Raw genomic sequence first — 20,286 nt, forward strand, 5'->3', positions numbered from 1 at the left:
GCATGCACATGAGGGCAACTTCGGCAGGCTTGCAGTTGCACATGCTTCGTCGCGCGAGCGGAGATGGCTGTTCAACCGAAACCAATAACATGTCACTCCGCTCCATTGCCAACTGGTTCCCAAAACTGTAAACAAAATGTAACTTTCCAGCATACGACAAAAAAGTCCAGCGGCACATGATTGCAAGGCGGGCAAACAGGGTACATGTTAAAAACACACAAAAAACAGAACCTGAGTGCATCAATGCAAGACATTGCGAGCCAGGGTCAAAAAGGTCTTGGAGCGCTTTGTGCAACGACTGAACTCGAGACAAACAAGCGCGTATTGCGGGTTCAGCGTGCATACATTGCCTTCTTTGTTTTAGATCACTTGTCTTCGCCAACTCTCTTTCGCAGGAGATTTTTCGCGTACGGGGTCCTTCTCGAAAGAAAGTCTACCGAGAGAAACCTAGGTAATCAATACTTTGACACAGCAAACGCAGGTAAAGAGGGATTCTTGTAGAACCGTATGATTTAAACAAGAACAGGAATGTTGATGAACATGCGGCAGTCAAAACATTTCAGTTTAGAAAGCGCCAGATCTGCGGCGACGTGGGAACGGCAACACCCGACGTTGCGCGACCACGGTGACTGGCAGGCAGAGACCAAATATAGTTTTCCCACGGCCGTTGTTTTCAGGAAGGAGAGCTTCAGCTCACAAAATAACTCCCGCCGCTCAAAACCGTGGTTTCGTTTCACAGTATGACGGCATGGCTGGCCTGGTACCCGGTACGCTACTATCGGAGCATCCACACATGCTCGCGTCTATTTTGAAAAAAATTTAAAAAGACGCGAGACGAGACTTACGAGACGACGAGCGCGAGAAACGAGAGACGGCGAGAAAAACCATGCTAGACTGAATGGACCATTGATGCAGGGTACTTTGTGTCGGGCGGCCGCTTGCGCCACCTAGCTCACGCATGCTCACTTATAGTACTCAGTTTAGTTTCGGTTTGGAAAGGCGACTAAAATTGGTCCTTTGGCGCAGGCTTGGCGCAGATTGCCCATATTTTGGCAAAATTTTAGCAGGATGTGGCAGGTTTAGCCCCTTGGCGCAGTTTGGCGCAATTGGCGCAGTAATCGCATCACTGGGGGTAGATGAGGAGCTTGACCGCCTGTGTGCACTGAGAGAGATGACCTTGAGAGTGTAGAGGGCTCTGGAAGATCGCCAGGCTAATCGGCCTGATTAGCAGTAGTATCACTTCATTCTAGGAACAACAGTCAAGTGTACACATAGTATGCGTTAAACTATCTTATGAAGGGTGCTGTGAACGTAGGCGTCTGGAAACTCGAAGTATCACTAAACGTTTGCAATTCTGGAACTTTTCCTGTATGCAACGCAATTCCCTAGCAATTTACCATAAATGTTTTATTGATGCTGGCTGCCCCACAAAGGTAAACTGACAAAACCACATCATCCCCAAGTTAGTAGGGTCAATTATTCTCCGTTCCAGAGCTGCAGAAACGGTTTGCATAGAATTAATTTTCTTCATTTTCCCTTTTGTCATAATTATTGTCAAAGTCCCCCCCTCTCATGAATGGGGTCCCCTATCCGTTCTGCTGATTCAGAAAGGGTCCCTGAAACATCAGTGGTCGAGAACCACTGATCTAGAACCTTAAACGTTGTTTCTATGAAAAGTTTGACGGGCCCGCTCCCAAATGTTGTGAAATGTGGGATGTCGCATAAACAGGGGACGCGTAATCGAGGTTCTACTGCACTATATTTTTATGCTTGTTTGTCAGCCCAACATTTGATAGACTACAACTTCCAAACTTCCCAGTACCTAGTGGTGGCTTAGTAAACGAACCAGAAAAACCTGTCCACTGGCAGAGAAAAAGAAGAGTGGAGTTTACCTGGACGGTTTGAATTTGAGCAACTTGGAGATGAGCTTCTGGTCGGCCTGCACCTTGGCCTTGACCCTGAGAAATCTGCACTGCATCCCCACACAGCGTTCGCACAGTGCACCCCTGCGAGGGCCGGGAACAGGGCACAACACAAAAGGATCAAACAGCTCTTCCAGCAGATACAACAAAAGACTAAGAAAAATACATTTCAAGCGAAAGATCATGTATACAGTGATGACTCGTTAATATTAACACCACCGTTCCCCTTAAAAGCCATCCGTAACGTCAGTCGTCCGTAATAATGAGACAAAAATAGATGCATTTACCCAGTTCGTTCCCCGAAATTGGCTTATGCATGGCTTTCACATGACGTCAGATACCCCTCTTTCTCGTGGCCAAAAACCCGCAGCGGAAGCTATGTTCTCCCATACCTTTTTTGCCAAGTTGCCCCTTCACCCATTACGTCTGACCAAGCAACGTCGGTGCAAGCTATATATTTACGTAGTGGGGAATCCATATTGACGGGGTCCATATTATTGAGACATGACTGCAGCCTTTCTATACTCCATCTCACCTTACAGCAGACCACAGCAGACGTTACAAGCCATTCCAGTCAATCTAGTGCTGTGAACGTATCACCTGACAACTGTATGCGCCTCTCATGTCACTATGCCCCTCCCAAAAGATAACGTGACACACAGCACTGGACTGGCTTAGATGGCTCGTAGCATACCGTAATATCCCGAGTCATCGCCCATCCCCGAGCCATCGCCCACCCCAAGTTTTGGGCCAATATCGATTTCCGAAAAAACACCGAGTCATCGCCCACCCCTTCAAATACCCCAGCGCGGACTCTGCGATCCGCGAACACTCATCCTACCCGAATGACGCGGCCGCGGACCTTACAGTTGGAGGACGTCCGTGACAAAGTAAAACGAAGGAGGGAAAGACACTTCTTTTTGTTTAGCATTTCCTCCGTGAGCGACCCCAAAATGGTCGCGTATCCGTGCGAAAAGAAAACGATGGAGATAACAAAATAAGAGTTTGTTAATGTAACCGCGGAGTGTTAGGTCAAAGTCTGTCTCCGCCGAAGTAAGGTCACCGCGAACCCGCTCCTTCTTCCCGCCCGTCGCGACCGCGGTTGTGCAATATTTTAGGCAAAGCCAACGCGTAAATAAAGCTTTGCTGGAACGCCCTACACAGACGGTTGCAGAGCGTCCCAACCGTGCATTAATAGCCCGCCGTGCACGGACGCACGTATGTACGCACCAAACAAGAAAGTTGCGCAAGAGCTTGCAATTGACAAGGCGTCCGACTTGGCCCGACGCCAAAGTATTTGCCAACACGACCACCGGCTTTCCCGCTGTCCCAGCATTGCTCTTGGTCGCTTCTTTGGGCCGCTCGCTCGCTCGCTCGCTCGTTGCGCCTGGTTGGTTTTTCTATTTTCTTGTAGACTTTTCTTTCTTCTTTTTTTTACTAACTAGGAGAACATAGTGGTGACATTCTTTCACGGAACAAACGTTCGCGCTATATGCAGATCGGCGGTGTTTCTAGCGCGTATGCAAGCAACGGACTTCGCTATAGTAAAATATTCTTTCGTGAGCATTTTTTTCTATAAAACAATGAAACTAAATCGAGTTTTGAGTTTGATGTATCTCTTGTGCATCAGCGCTAGATACGCAGAGAAAAATAGGCGGTTTTTTCCGCTTTTTTTTTAGTGTTTGTGCTCACCCACCGAGACATGGCCCACGCCACTTTTTTAATGAATTTCAGGCGGTAGGGGGGTGGGCGATGACTCGGGATATTACGGTAGTATGCAACTTAGTATAGCCAGCATTCTTATCACGGAGAGAGTCACCAATTGAGCCGAAGTGTTGATGACTTCAGCGTGGGGTCTGCTTACGAATTCGTCAGGGACATTCACAGCCGAATTCACTGTCACGTGCAACCCGAAGGGTGGGTGCAAGACAGAGCTTAAACACTCCAAACATGGCTCCCACCATTTTCTTATAAGTGCATCTCACAAAAGAAAATCTCAAAAATGCATTGCAAAAAGAAAAGAAAAAACAAAAATTCCAGGGTCAGGGAAAAGGGCTATGAGTCAAGCACAAATAGGAGTGGACAATAACCTTGTATACCCTGTCATTTGTTTACACCCTGCCTATTTTTTAAAGGGTAACTGCAAAGAAAAAAAAGTGTATTTTTAAACAGCCTAATTGGGACAAGCAAGTCAGAAAACAATTTTTCCAACAAAAACAAAATTTTTTACAGCAATATTTATTGCGCGGGACTGATTTAGCTTGCGGATATTTTGTCCGTTTTAAATCGCGCGCCACAAAGTTGGTATTATACGTCACGGAGTGGCTGTTATACGCCACTCCGCGCGCGTCGAAAGAGCGGGAGCTTAAAATGTGGAGAGGTTGTGACTCCGACTAAATTGCGTCCTGTAACGTAAATATTGCTAAAAAAAAAATTTTTTTTCCGCAGAAGATTTGTTTTGTGACATGCTTATCCCAATTAAGCTGTTTAAAAAAAACATTTTTTTTCTTTGCAGTTACCCTTTAAGCTTCTGTAGCCTCAGCCGATTTTCTTCTCCCATCATGCTCGACTATTTCATTCATTTACCTCGAAGGCCTATTTTGAGGAAAGATTATGTGAGGCGGATGGGCGGAAAAATAAAATACAATGGTAAAGGAACACATAAACATAACAACATTGCTAGTCATGGCAGCACAGTACCAAAAACAAGTTTTCAATCTCATATGCAATATACAATATGTACATGTTTTCTTCGTTCTATACAACTGCATCCTTCATTAACCGAAGTTCTCATATCTTTGCTCCAGTGCTTACCTGAGCCTGGGGCCACCTCCAAACTTTTCGTATATGACATCCGCCTGCGTGCACAAAAAGAATGGCCCTTTAATGCACCTCGCATCGTACTACGTGCCACAAAGCAATCCGAAACGGGTTTGGACAAACCAGCCCCCTAACGCAGTGGTCCTCAATTAATGATGTCTCGCGGACCCCTTGTGGATCGGCGGAGATGATGAAGGACCCTGCTCGTGGTGAGGGGAAGGGAGAGGTATAGCTTAATTATGAGAATGATTTAATAAGTGTATATAACTAAGAGCTGGTGTAAAGTAGACTTCTTTCATTGACATACACGAGAAAATTCACCCGAAAATTGGAACGTTTCTTCTCAATCGGATAGACAACTTTTAGTGCCGGGCTTGACTGACGAGGCAGGGCTTCGCGGACCCCTAGAGTGCCTTCGTGGACCCCAAGGGATCCGCGGACCCCCATTTGAGAACCACTGCCCTAACGCATTCGCATCTACTCGAGACACCGACACCGAGATAAGCAGTAAGTGGCAACGAGTCATGCACGACAAAAACTTTAAAGCGGCAACCATCGTCCAAGACCCCACATCATCGAGTGGATGACATCATATACCATGAAGTCCAGACCAAACATTACCAAACATTTACCCTCGAAAGACTGCCCATCCCGTTTTTACGGATAAATAACGGAAGGGCCAAAACTACCGCCTCTCGTTAAATTCACGTCGTGTCCGACCAAGGTCCCTGCAGCCGCCAAGCTACCAGTCTCGGTACAGTGCCTGGGGCTCATCTCTGGCTCTACAGCCCACGGAAGCGTCGGCAGCCAGCAGCTGGGACGCCACGACAACAGCAACACTTGCGTTCGTTCTTACTTTTTGCCCAAGCTCGTACGACCAACCGCCAAGATTGCGATATTTGACAGGATGCACCAGTCAAAGACGTGTTCTAGGAACTGCAGTAGTTGTAGGATTTCACCAATACGCTTTTTAGGGGACCTCAATGAAAGGCGTACGACACGGGTAAACGTAACCACCAACGACGCTTCTCGGCAAGAATGCTTCTTACCGCTCTGCTGCTGACGCACTTCATCTTCTCCACTTTCTGGGGGTCCAGGCTGAGTTCGAGCACGGGAGCAAAAAAAAAGCAAAAAGGGAACGGATCAACAGTCGCCGAGAGAAGCATTGCAGAGCTCTCCCGACTAGCCCAGCGTCGCAAACTGAGCGGCTCGGTCGGCAAAAAGAAGAAATTTCAGAGTCACCGAAGCCAAATAACGCCGTCGCAGCAACCAAAACTGACCCAGAAACAAAAATATGAACACAAAAAAACATTGCATACCAAACACTGTGTGCATAGCTAGCACAAAGCGTGAGTAGTAACTATGCTTCTGAGATTTCGTAAGGCTCAGATATTGGAAACATTTGTTTACTGCAACCAAACACAGACTTAATAATGAGGGAAGCCGAGGAAGAATTGCGTGGGGACGTATCGGTCGCCACAAGTTTTGTCTCTTTAGCATACGGTCGACTCTTGATAATTCAAAGCTAACCAGGACAACGAAATGCTTCAAATTGAAAAACACACTCAACCCCCAAAAGTTTTTATTATAGTATTGTTTTTTATCTGGCATTTACCTTGGGGAGTTGTTGAATTCTTGCTTACCTTCGATAACGGAGGCGCGCAGCGTAAACTATGTTCTGCAAATCGCAAACTTTTCCTAGCGAGCTTTCGGCAAGTTCTTCGCCAAACAAAACACGAAAAAGTAGTCTGTGGTGCCGCAAGCAGTTTTCGTGTCAGTGGCACTCTGGCACAGAAAGCGACGTAATCATTCCTAGGCCTAGCCACTTGCACAATTTCGTTATCCGAAAGTGGACCACAAACCATGGCATACTCGTTGACATCAAAATATTCTATGGACAAAACATCTCATTAAACTGGGTAATGCCTCAAACCAAGCTTCATTGGCCATATGTGTCACGCGACTACACTCACTTCAGTAACTTCTGTGTCTCGACTGCTTAATCGGTTTGGCCACCTGGCAGGTAATCACACGCTGTGCTTGTTCCCCTCTTCTTCAATCATACATACAGTAGATAAAATTGATAATGCGTGCAAAGGTGCCATTTAAGCTAGGTCAGAATAATCGCTATGCTTTTTCGTGCTTCCAGAAATGCTGGACTTCTCGAGCGTGCGAAAAAATCCTTCAAATTAACCAGTCCCAGAGGATAAACTTTGCATTCTCGCATGTTTTTCCCCATAGACCTGTACGTGTAATTTTCAGCAGCACCCCATTTCAAACCAACAAAAAATTAAAATAAAGCAACTTCGAATTACCGAGAGTCGACTGCATAATATATAGTATGTAATACCAACTTCAATTCTTTGTTTCGATGCACTTGTCTAACACAGCCAGCCATGTGCACTTTGCAATTTCCCGCATTTGAAAACATCTGCTCAAACGTGAAAGACGTCACATGACCTGCTGCTGTACTTCAGCAGTGTTGCCATCACTTTTTCACCCACTTCATTTCCAATTTCCCCACAAACCCTCCGGAACAAAAATAATAGACGTTTCTCGTACACAGGCATGTAGCCGAAGGAGCCCATGAGGCCCGGCCCCCCCCCCCCCCCCTCCCTCCCCCCCCCCCTCCCTCCTTCCCTCCCTCCCTCCCTCCCTCCCTCCCTCCCTCCCTCCCTCCCTCCCTCCCTTCCCTTCCCTTCCCTTCCCTTCCCTTCCCTCCCCCCCCTTCCCCCCAATATTTTTCATTTTGCTGGGACCTCCTTTCCCCCTCCCCCTCATACAGCATTCATCTCACATCATCTCCCCAGGATTCATCTCACATCATCAAACACCTAGTCACCTGTCAAGATAAAGGTGCACATCCCCTTCTTCCCCAACACCTATTACATTTGATGTCATATTTTTAGTGTTGCCAGTAGTGCCTTTCAGCCTCTCAGATCAAACTATCTTCGCAAAAATATTATTGTAATTGGTAATTTGGGTTACTAGTGCAAACTCATGAATTAATGCTTAAAAGTAATTTTGAGGCAAATCAGCGACTAAAAATAGTGCCAGAGAATACTTTCTACAGCAGCGGTTGCCTCTCCTCTCGCATCGCAAGACAGACAGCCCATCTGCTTTTGATGGCGTCACACGTGACTCGCGACAAACCACCAGGCTCAACTGGATGCACGACCGCAAGAGGTTAACATGGGTACCTTGGCCACGCAGCCGTAATCAGGGCTTTGATCGAGGGAAGAGAAGGTAGGTTGCGAGGGACTCACAGGTTGTGGGGACAGACCACGGAAGAGTTGTCCACGGGGGGCACCTTCTTGGGGGGCTTCTGGGCCAGCCACTTCACCAGCCACTCGGCGGGCAACCAGTCGAACGACTCGTCTGGTGGAACGAGGTGACGAGGTCTCAACTAGAGTAACTAAATGTTCCCAGAGTACCGAAACTCCCAGGCTCGAGGCGCAAAAATGGCGGCTCAATCTTTCTTTTCTTTACTGCAGTCACCACAAGCATTTAGAAAGCATGTTTTTGCCAAAAAACAAACAAAAAAAGCTCTTTTTGTACAAAATTGATTGGAGATTAGTACAAAATGGCATGAGTGTGATGTTTTCATAAAACTTTAGTTTACAAGGTTTTGCCGCATAATCAATAATGTTTTTACACAACCAAGTTTCGCCAGTGATTTCAGGTAGCACGTCCCAACTTAGGTGCGTCCTAACTTCCTCGGTAATTTGCGGCGCGTCCACTTGGGGGACGGGGGTTGAAAGCCCCAAAACCCCTTCCACCGTATACATTTCAGTGCCAAAATGACCAATCGAAGCTAAAACCAAATGGCAACAGCAGATGCCATTGAATGCGATACTGTGTCAAGGACATACTCTCCTATGGGCCCGCTTTTCAGTCAGGGGTGCGAGCACACTGCCCGGAACGTGCCTCGTACCGGCGCATTAGCATTGCGCCGTTGTTGACCATGATCCTGGCGGCGTCACGGAAGGGGTGGTGGACGCGGCGGACGCCCGTTCGCCGCGGGTCGCTTTCCGGCTTGACGGTCCACAAAAGCTTCGGCAGCCGGCAATCGCCACAACGACGGCGACGCTCACGTTTGCTCCCACTTTTTGCGGGGAGTTCTACGATTGACCACCGGATTGTGACGTCCGACAGCGGGACACTCTGGCTTTTGCAACGCCGCTTTGTTGCACCTTCGGGACTGCTTTCAATACGTGGGCAGAGTGGGACGCCAAGCGCACCAGTCACGGTCGCATTTCAAGCACTGTAGTGCGAGTGCTTCTGCGAGACGTGACCCGTAATGCCGGCACAGGGCGGCGCCGCGGCATTTGCTATGGTCGCCGACGAGGTGAGAACGGACGAGGTAGAGCTTTGGTCGTCCCACTTCCGGCACGAACTTCCCCGCCTTCGACGACGCTTCGGCGTCTTATACGCCTCGAGCATGCGCGCGTGGCAGAAGCATTGTGGAAAGCGTGGAAGTGTTGCGGAAGGCACAGAACACGTGCCAGGGGCCGTCCTCGTTCCGTCGGCGACCACGACGTCTCGAAGACACGACCGAGTGCGAGCCGGGGTCATGTACGGGCGTCGTTCGGTGCATCCGCACATGCTAATAGAATGTTTAAAAAAAAAAATTACAATAAAAACCAAAAAAAAAAAAAAAAAGCTCTTCAGTTTTCGTTTTTATTGCTCGCTTTCCGTTCACAAATTTATACCAACCAATGCAAATGTATCATATTAGCGCGTGTGAGAGATGCTGGCGAGCATGATGACACTTGACCGGAATGACCTAAAAATAATAGATTTTGCTCGCCGGGGGTGCTGCGTCAGAACTTGAGAGTTGCGGGCTTATGACTTCAATTTGTGAACTGAGATTTTGCAGATTGCGGACTAGATGTGGCAAATGAGAAACAGTGTCTAAAACGAAGGTACTTATCCTTTTCTTGGCTAGTATTAATTAAATTCGGTACATTTGTCTTCAATGCAAAGACAAATGCACCAAAAAAAGTAACCTACAATCATTAGACTACCGGATGCCAGGAGGCAATGCAACCTCAGATCACAAAAGCGTAGTTTGCCTTAATGTGTGGGCATTGCAACACAGACCAGAGGACTGAGTGGTAGTGTTTGGCGTGCATTTTGTAAGCTTGAAAGGAAGAGAGCATTCCAAATTCTGTATTTGCTCAAGTAATAGCCACACTTTTTAGAAACAAGGCCGTTGCATCAACAATTCTGCGGAACACACATGCATCCGATTGTCGCGTTCTGCATAAAAGCTCCACAAATTATGAGGCCGAGAAAACAATTTTCTGTGAAAATGCGATCTGAGCAGATTGCATTTTCACGTGAAGACGTTATCTCTGTTCCATAAATCGTCACTTTTCTGTCTATTGCGGAGATTCGCTATCCCCGTGCTCCACAGAAAAGCAGACCCACAGGCTTTTTACATGAACACTGCGGCAATTACATGAGCAAATACGGTATTAGCTACATCAGAACAACTCCAAACTAATGAGGGGCAGAGAAGACCAACCCGAAACAATGTGCATCTGCTCGTAGAGTGAACGTAGCTCAGTCTGTCGCTCCTTCCCCGCGCTCACCGTCTCTGCCTGCATGGAAAGAAATGCTCCAGTCAGAACAAGTGCAGCCAGTCACTGCATCTCTGCGGGAGAGGCTATGCATACTGTTGTGAAAGATGCGAACATCAAGTGTGTGCTAACTGACCTGACAGAATGCAGTGGCTTAATGTTAGGCATCTGCGAATAGTGGACTTTGAGTTTGAAGCGAATTCGCAGCGAACAGCGGTTGTAGCCGAATACTTTCTAACTGAATATTGAATAGTTGCTGCACCTCTCTCCAAGCCTTTTAGCTTTGTCGCACCAGGTTTAAATAGAAATCCAGTTGAACTCGTGAGAGTTCTTGCCAAGCTTCCACTTGTCTATTTCTAAGCTCAGTTAACGTTAATCTAACTATATTTATAGACTGTGACATCAGAAAGTTTAATGCCTAGATTGAAGTGGCAAGTAAACAATGACTTTGACATTAAACTAAACCTATGACGATACCCAGTCATGGGTAAGTTACTTTTAAAAAGTGATTTGTTACAGTTACAGTTACTTTCAGAAAAATGTAGCGAAGTTACCGTTACAGTTACCGCATCAAAAGAGTAACTCATTACAGTTACAGTTACTTTTAAAAAGTAACGACGTTACTTTTCAGTTACTTTTCTATAACACGAAAAATTTAGGAAATACTCGAAAACGCCCCTCACCAAGTTTTATCGAATAAAAGTAAAAAAGTATGCTTTTTACTTCATATTGTGTCATAGCAGCAGATGCTTCTTGAAATTAGTGACTGAAAGTTTCCCTCGTTTGATGGCGAACACGTCCTTGCCCTTCCTGAATGAACCCCGCACAACCAGAGCAACGAGCAAACCCTGTGCAAAGCAGCAGTAAATTTTGCTTCGACTAATGACACCATGTCGGAGCGGCGCAAATCACAATACGAAACATGCGCAAATCAAAATACGAAACATTCACAACACCCTGTGTGTGTATTGTTGTTTCACGGTTGATTCACCCAATTAAAAAGCGTTTGCGCAGAAAGAAGAACAACCGCAGCATAGATAGTGCTTCAAGATACTAAGATATAAGTGTTCAGTCATAAAGTACACGTGCGTGCGTAAAGATAACTAGATTTTTTTTTTCATCCCATCAACACGTGGCTATATTCGGGTCGTGACTTGCAAGAAAGAACGTATTCACAACTTTGTGCAAGGCCAACTTGACACTAAGAATGTCGGAACAGACAATTTGGAAAGTGCAAGAACAGCTAGACTGTACTCATTGAATCACATTATTTATAAAAAAAAAAAACGGAAAGTAACGACCAAAGTAACGTCGTTACTTTCATCGTTACCTCAGAAAAAAGTAATAGAACTACAGTCACAAGTTACATTTTTAAAAAGTAACTCGTTACAGTTACAAGTTACCAAAAAAGTAACAGTAACGCGTTACTACCCAATACTGGCGATACACAGCTACACCTATATGAGGGAATTTATAAATCTGCTTGCTATATGCAAGTATCCTTCCTTCAATTTCAAATTAAAAAAATACAAGCAAGCATGAATGATGAATGCAGCTGTCAGGGCACAGCTGCTTAACATATATATGCTTGCATATATATGTTAGGCAGCTGCATACATATGCTGGGTAGCCACAGTTTAATTTTTGAAAAATTTACTGCAATGTAGATGTGAACATTCACAAAGTTCCATTCTTGTCTCCTTTTTAAATACACCAGGCGCACACGTGCACCATTCTGGTTTGAAGGTGTGCGTTTCTCCCAAACATGCGACTCTGCTGCGGCAAAGTGAGGCTCATGGAATCGCAGCGTCAGTTCCACGGGTATTGTTTCTCCGCAGTGCACCAGTGCTCAGCAAGAAGCGCACTCGACGGGGCTAATTCGCCGCAATTAACATTTAAAAAAGTATGAATGTCGAAGTTAGTGACGTATCATTGAAAACTACTACTCGAAAATTTGAATATAGTATTTGCACAACCCTACTTAATGTTCTTACCGGACGTTTGCAGCGTCAGTGGTTCACTTTTAGCTTGCTGAAGCACATTCCAAACGTTCTGTGCATGCACCGACTGCGCAAGCTAACTGGAAAATCCCCCCACCACAGTGTATACATCTGGTGTAACGTCACGCAGTTCCAAGTGCACAGTGACAAATGCACAAGTGTATACCCTGGGATGCACTTCAATTCGCCTTGCCTGCCTCTGCATTCCTGGTCACTGCCTGCCTGCATGTGGTGCTGCCTCGGTTATATTTAAGAAAGTCATGTTGGGGCTAGCTATACAGCGTAGACCGCATATAACGTATGTCTCGGGAGTCGCGAAAATCCGCACTATAACCAAAACATCAATTTTTCAGGCCAAAATACATGCCATGAGACAACTTACCTTTGTAAAAGAATTTATTTTATGTTAGATGAAAAATAAAGCTTAGTTTGAGGAAAGTCTTTATTTCACCAGACTAGTACAGTTCTGTCTCAAGTGTGTCACACATTTTGAAAGAAATGAGCGGCTTTTGCCTGGTGCAGCCTTTTAACGGCGTCGCGGGTTGCGGACGGACGTTGCGAGCGTTCAGGATTGCTAACCCTAATCACTTTTCTCCGGAGATGAAAACGCATGAAAATTCGCATCCTTCATACAGTACGCGCCAGTAATACCTTGAACTTGAGCACACGCATGAAATGCGCCAAATAAGAAATCCGGGCGATGTTCGAGGACACAAATGCTTAGAAATCACCACTGTAGTCGAAGTAAACAAACACGACGACACGGGCGTTTCTGCCGTCTTGAGAGCGCCGCCACGACATCGCCGCACGAGTAGGTGGATCTTCCCTTCTAGTACGTGCTGGGTTATCATAGCGACACACAACGAAAATTCACAGTCAAGGATAGCGCTTTTACGCAGAACGATGAGATGAACGCCGTCTACGACGACGATCACAACCGACGCCATGTTTACGGAATAGAAGCAGCCGGCCCGCGACCGGTATGCAACACGCGCGAGCACTTCTCCTCGACCTTCGATTGGTCTGTCGTTGCGGTTGTTTGTTTCTTTGTTTCCAATGCAGCGGAGGGACGCACGCACGTGAACGACTCGTGCGTGCGTCCCTCCATCGCTATGGCAACTGAAGCCTCTCTTTTCGCTTCTCCCCGCGTTTTCGAGCAACCTTTTTGCCCCGCGGTGCAGCTTGCGGCTCGCGCCGTCAGCGCCGTTATCTAGTGTTGCACAGGGAAGCGTGCTCGCTGCTCTGGTCGTCGGTGCGCTCGGCGGGCTGTGCCAAAAACCGCACTATAACCGGTATTTCCCTTCGCGCGCCTGCATTTTAAGCGGTATGTAATTACATGGAGTTCTATGGGAGGTGAACCGGTGGTTTAAAAAAACCGCGTTATACCCGGTCCTGCACTATAAGCGGTTACGTTGTAAGTGGTCTATACTTAGCACTATTTGTGTAATAAGGCCTAGTCAGAATCAGTGCTTGCATAATCTCATCCTTTCCTTGCAGCTAGTCTCAACGTCTTGACTAGACCTTCGCTCGGTGGTTTCAGCTTACGTCACCCAAGAGTGTATGCGCTCAATTGTGATTCTTAGACTAAAGAGCATCATTGCAGGAATCATCTGTTCTGGCCGCAGAGGCTCAATCAACAGCATGGGTAAAACAGACCTCTTGCAAAACAGTCTTTGACTCGCAGGTGACAGAGCATCCACCTACAATGTTGCTCAGAAAAATGAAAACGATAAGGAGTTTAAAGACAAAGGCTATACAGTATAGACCACTTAAAACGTAACCGCTTATAGTGCAGGACCGGGTATAACGCGGCTTTTTTAAACCACCCGTTCGCCTCCCACAGAACTCAATGTATTTACATACCGCTTAAAATGCAGGCGCGCGAAGGGAAATACCAGTTATAGTGCGGTTTCTGGAACAGCGCGCCGATTGCGCCGATTGACCGGCGCAGTCAGCACGCTTCCCTGTGCGACGCTAGATAACGGCGCTAGCCTGGCTAGCCGCAAGCGGCACTCGCGGGGCAAGGAGGTTGCTCGAAGTCGTGGCTCCAAGAAGCGGAGAGAAGCGAAGAAAGAGGCTTCAGTAGCCATAGCGACAGAGGGACGCACGCACGTGTCGTTCACGTGCGTGCGTCCCTCCGCTGCGTTGGAAAACAACCGCAACAACAAACCAATTGTAGGTCGAGGAGAAGTGTTCGCGCGCGTTGCATGCCGGTCGTGGGCCGGCTTCTATCCGCAAACATGGAGTCGGTTGCGATCGTTCCGCGTAAAAGCGCTATCCTTGACTGTGAATTTTTGTTGTGTGCCGCTATGATAACCCAGCACGTACTAGAAGGGAAGATCCGCCTACCCGTGCGGCGATGTCGTGGCGGCACTCTCAAGATGGCAGAAACGCCCGTGTCGTCGTGTTTGTTTGCTTCGACTACAGTGGTGCTTTCTAAGCATTTGTGTTTTCGAACATCGCCCGGATTTCTTATTTGGGGCATTTCACGCCTGTGCTAAAGTTGAAGGTATTACTGGCGCGTACTGTATAATGGATGCGAATTTTCACGTGTCTTCATCACCGGAGAAAAGTGATTAGGGTTAGCAATCCTGAACGCTTGCAACGCCCGTCCGCAACCAGCGACGCCGTTAAAAGGCTGCGCCAGGCAAAAGTCGCTCGTTCCTTTCAAATTTGACACACTTAAAAGAGAAGTGTACTAGTCTGGTGAAATAAAGACTTTCCTCAAACAAAGGTTTGATTTTTCATCTAACATAAAATAAATTGTTTTACAAAGGTAAGTCAGTGGCCTGAAAAATTGATGCTTTGGTTATAACTTATAACGCAGTACCGCTTATAGTGCGCATTTTCGCGACTCCCGCGAGATACGTTATATGCGGTCTACACTGTACTACCAAAATGTATGTGGGTTGCAAACAAAGGCAGGCAAATTTTTGTCGAGCCTCGCAGTTTCCTTTTTTGACATTATCAGTCTTACAGAGACTTGGTTATGCCCCGAAATACATGATTTGCAAAATTTTATAAGAGACTGTTTCGTCGTGACAGTGATTATATCGCAACTGATCAAAGGTTCGCTGGAGAGGTTTTAATGGCCGTCTCAAGCAAGTTCAAGCCACACCATAGATGCGACCTTGAGACTTGTGATGAGTATGTTTGTCTCTAGATTTCATTTCACGACCGCTCCCATTACCTTATTGAAACACCTAAATCGCAATACTACCAATCTTTAATTTCACACTTCAACACATTAACAAATGAAATTCATTTTAGTATATATACAAAGTGCAAATGTATGGCGATTTCAACCTTCGGGGCATGACTGCACTCTTGGTAGACTTGATTGCAGTGATTACCGTAGAGAAAGCGAGGCTTCTTGGATTTTGCTGCTAATGAATTTTTATGGGCTTTCCAAACACAATGAACTCAAGAATGCTTCAGGCAACACACTTGACTTGCTTTAATCGAGTTTCCCTATCGGCACGCTCGCAACACACTCTAGGAGCTGATCGTTATATGTGGTATCATTATAAGTGAGTTGCGCTGTATCTCAAAATTTTGAGTGGGCACTTGCCCGGTATTTTATGGTAGAGTTTTTACAGAAACTCATCCAAGGTCATAATGACATACTTGATCTTTTGGAATAGCTTTAAGTTCCGTATCCCAGCTAAATTCAAGCGACACCGCAAACGTTTTATCCCGACAAGCAATTTGAAGAATCGCCATTACATCGAATCCCAATTTTTTGTAATAGCCATGTTCAGCACAATTTCTTTTCTATGCCTTATGTTACCTTTGAATGGTGTAATGTACCTATAATATGATTTATTATGACTTGGGCTCTCTGATGGGTTATTTATATTGTCGCGAATGACAAGTGATGAGGCGACAAAAACAGAAGAAAACTAAACGTTTCATGGGGCGAACTTGTGCCCAAAACAAAAAGGAAACAGAAGATAAAAATACAGCGTCGCGGGTGTCGATGGCGGCGTAACAACAGGATCCAACGCTGGAGCGAGACTGACTCCGGCTTGACACGCCGAGCCCCTTTTGTACACGCGAGGGCTTCTGGCACATTCAACGTAGAAGGTTCGGTGCACAGAACATTCTAAACTCAAATCAGCAAGACAGTTCTCAGGTTACCGGAACATCACATTACAGAGTCAACAAAAATGTGTAGCCGCGGCCAGGAATTAAACCCTGGCCTTCCGCGTGGAAGGCAAGCGCGATAACCGTTAGGCCATGGGCGCGCTGCATACTTGGTCAGCTGCGCGTGCGGCAATATGTCATATGTCTTTATATGTTGAATTTTTTCTTTTTAATGTGTAAGTGATTTATCGTGCACTAATGTCAAAATCTTCATGGTGTTTTTGGGTACGTAGTAAATGTCAACAACAATGTGAACATCAACACGATGAAAGAAAGATTTCAGCATGAACTAACCCTCATGGCATCTAGCTCGGCGACCCACTGTTCAAAGTCTTCGTTGTCCTTGGAAACAGCAGCCTTCAGGTGGTCGGGCAGCTCCCAGAACGAGTCGTCCTTGTCGGCCGGGAACACTGCGCGAAATTCGAAAGCGAGACTCGGAGAATTTGTTTGGAGATTGGTGACGCAAGGAACCGACGCCTGAAAATGACTAAAGCAAGTACAGGGAGCTCCCCAGAAACGAGAACCATGTTTTCCGGCTCAAGTAAATAAACTATGCATTGCAGAAAGCTGAAGCTCCATCAGAATGTGACGACAGTGGTTGGGATAGAACGTAAAAGTTTGAGAACATGACGTCACCTGGATCAAAAGATAATTGAGAAAAACAAAATTTCTCTATGAGCCGACGTTCAGTTAAGCCTAATATTGCCAAAACGAGAAATGACACTGTGGGAACCTGTAGTATTTATTTGAGTAAAAAAAAAACTTGTCACAAGAAAGAAAGCCAATATCCTCTTCCTTGCTGAAAAGTGTTTTTCACTGAAATAGAAGCTACATGCTCCAACAGTGTCATTTCTTGTTTTAACGATTTTAGGCTTAGGTGGATGTCGGTTTGCAGAGAAATCTGATTTTTCTCAATTATCTTTTGATAAAGTTAACGTCATGTTCTCAAACTTTCACATGTTTGAGCTTTCTGCAATGCATACCATATTTACTCCAGTAATAGCCGCACTATTTATGAACAAGGCCCTTGCGTTCAATTTCCCGCAAGGCAGGTATACAGCCAACCATTGCGTTGCGCATAAATAACATAGCGAATAACAAGACCGAGAACACAAGTCTCCATACAAATGCAGTCATCACAGATAGTATCTTCGTGCGAAGACGTTATCTCTGTCCTGTAAACCGCTGCAATCATGCTGTCGATCGCGGTAAGTGGCAATCCGCATGCTTCGTGGAAAAGCAAACCCTCAGGTTTTCTACACAAAGAGTGTGACTATTATTCGATTAAATACGGTAGTTCATTTACCTGGGCCGAAAAACACAGTTCTCGCTTCTCAGAAACTCCCCATACTTATGTCTCCATCACAACATTCAACCTGACCCAAAATTAGGCAGGGCCAACCAGTGCTGAGAAAACCATATGCTTTGTTGAAATTTTAAGCGAAGCGCTTAACCCTTTCTCCTTCCCTCGACGGTGCTCAAGAAAGGGTAAAACAATGGCGATCTCGAAGCGAAGTGCCTTTATCGCGCCGTGAGAGGGCCAAGTAAAGGATCATGAAGCAGCATACAGTTTTTCAGCCTGTTCAACACTTTAACAAGTGTTGAGGACTTTTCTGCACCTTGCTCAACTACTTTACGCAAATTTCCCGACTAATTTAGAGCAGGTAATAAGACCTGGAGCTACCAACAATGATGGCAATGAAGTGTCAGCGGGGACCGGTGATCTTTATGTCGCCGAGAAAAATAGTGAATTTTATTAATGTATCCAAACCCTAGTGATTAAATCGGGATACACAAAATGGGTAGTGTGCTTATGAGCTTTTCTGAGGTCGTTGCACATGCAACGTATACGACGAGCATCGTACCACTATGATCCATACGTACGGATCAGAATATGTGCAGCACATACAATGGTCATGTGGTTGGTACCACTGGGGGTCACCTAGTAACATCGCTAGTGTCACATGACCACATCATGCTGATAATGCCACATGATTATTGTCAGTCACGCCGATGATGTCACATGCATAAAGTTATTAATGCTAGAGGCTTAGCTGGCACTAGTGTGCTTATGCAAAATGAAGCAAGCAGCAACCAGTTGAAAACTGACTTCCGGTAATGTATTCTTATAAGGAAAAGCGGGTGCATCATTTCTGTGCGCTGCATTATAGGAGCAAATATTACGAATGATTTGAACTTAATAAATGGCTTAGAACATTTCTCAATCACATACAAAAGAAATAGGTCCCACACTGTGCTTTTTTTTGTTTTTTTTTTCTCAAATTTATGACACTAAACACAGTGCTAAAAAAGCTTTATAAATGTATTTATGTGTACTGTAGAACACCATTAGCGCAAACACGGAGTCAGCGTTTTTGAGGGGGGATTTATGTTCTAAACGAACAAGGAACATTTGGAAAATCAACAGAGACAGCAAGAAATATGCAGTAACGCTGCATCAGCAACTCCCTGTGCATGTCGACGATAAAAATGAAATGTAGTCCAAGTAATTATAGTCCGATTTGCTATAAATAATTTTCACTTTATTCTCTCCACCCATGCATATGTGCAAAGATACTTGTTCTAGCGTTCAAAACAATGTCCGCACGCTAGAAAGTTTTGAAAATAAGGAAAAGTAAAAAAACACGTGCCCAATGAAAGCTGCCAACATATAAAATAATAAAAAAAGGTTGCTTTCATAGCCCAGATACTTAATTCTTTAAGCTTTAGATGTACTTTGTCCGCTCAAAAAGTTTCACGACGGGGTAATTTTCATGTAGCAACAGGGCCGGCATATTAGGAATATATTAGTATCATCAGAATGTTTGTGCTGCTTGACCACACTCTGCCTTTCTTTCAATTGGTATTTTGCTTAGATTCGTCACTCGTCTTTACACACCTGCTGTGGAACATAGGTTTTGGCTTGAAATAGAAGCAAAGTTTAACATCATTCACTGATGAAGAAAAATACTGTAACTAAAGCAGTTAGACTTTTATAATGCTAATGAAAGCACATACTACTATTTGCTAAAACCCAAATAACAAAGGAGATCTCTTTTATTCTTTGACAGAGAGAGAAAATGCACGCATATTTTCCCATAGGAGCACAGCAAAAGTAGACTTGCCACTGTCTGCTTTAATTTTCATCGTACAAGTCGCGTAGACACTAGTGCCAGTTAGACCATTAACATCCATTATAAAAACTCTATAGTCATGTAACCCCCCCTCCACTAAATTCAATGGAGAAATCGAATTGGTGCATAATATATTAAACCAATTCAGATCTCCCAGCTAAATTTAGAGGGAAACACAACCCTGTTCAACCAGGCACAAAAGCAAATTTTGTGTATAGTTTGTCCATCTGCAGTGCAAAGGAGTTCTTACAAAATTTCAGAAAAAACTAACACTTTTACTTATGCTTTATGCATCAAAAGCATGTACAATCTGATAAAAAAAAAAGATCTTACATTTACATATAATAATTATCTTTATTCATCAAACAAAGAGGAAAATGAGTGATGCCTTGCGAGGAGCCAAACTTTTTTTATTACAGTTATACTACGAACGTGACGGCGGCTCTGTAACAGAAGTTAAAGGGTAACTGCAAAGAAAAAAAAGTTTTTTTTTAAACAGCCTAATTGGGACAAGCATGTCACAAAACAAATGTTCCGTGAAAAAAATGATTTTTTTTATCAATATTTACACCACAGGACGTAATTTAGTAGAGTCAGAACCTCTCCACATTTGAAACTCCCGCTCTTTCGACCCCTTGCGTAAGAGGAGTACGCCTTGCCCCTCACTCTCCTTGCGTTG

The 20,286-nt window shown here is 45.1% G+C and overlaps 1 protein-coding gene across 2 annotated transcripts in view; it reads right to left on the minus strand.

The window, feature by feature from the left end:
• LOC8036804 (ubiquitin carboxyl-terminal hydrolase 48) overlaps positions 1–20,286 on the minus strand; it is a 175,417-nt gene that overhangs the window by 99,078 nt on the left and 56,053 nt on the right. For both annotated transcript variants that reach the window (XM_040216159.3, XM_040216160.3), the window contains exons 12-17: positions 16,768–16,883; positions 10,273–10,348; positions 8,009–8,120; positions 5,792–5,840; positions 4,737–4,780; positions 1,893–2,006 (exon numbers count right to left, since the gene is read on the minus strand). In XM_040216159.3, coding sequence (XP_040072093.1) covers positions 1,893–2,006; positions 4,737–4,780; positions 5,792–5,840; positions 8,009–8,120; positions 10,273–10,348; positions 16,768–16,883 — 511 coding nt within the window. The remainder of the gene's footprint in view (positions 1–1,892; positions 2,007–4,736; positions 4,781–5,791; positions 5,841–8,008; positions 8,121–10,272; positions 10,349–16,767; positions 16,884–20,286) is intronic.

The sequence above is a fragment of the Ixodes scapularis genome, unplaced genomic scaffold (assembly GCF_016920785.2).
Source record: "Ixodes scapularis isolate PalLabHiFi unplaced genomic scaffold, ASM1692078v2 PGA_scaffold1__304_contigs__length_218370807, whole genome shotgun sequence".
NCBI lineage: Eukaryota > Metazoa > Arthropoda > Arachnida > Ixodida > Ixodidae > Ixodes > Ixodes scapularis.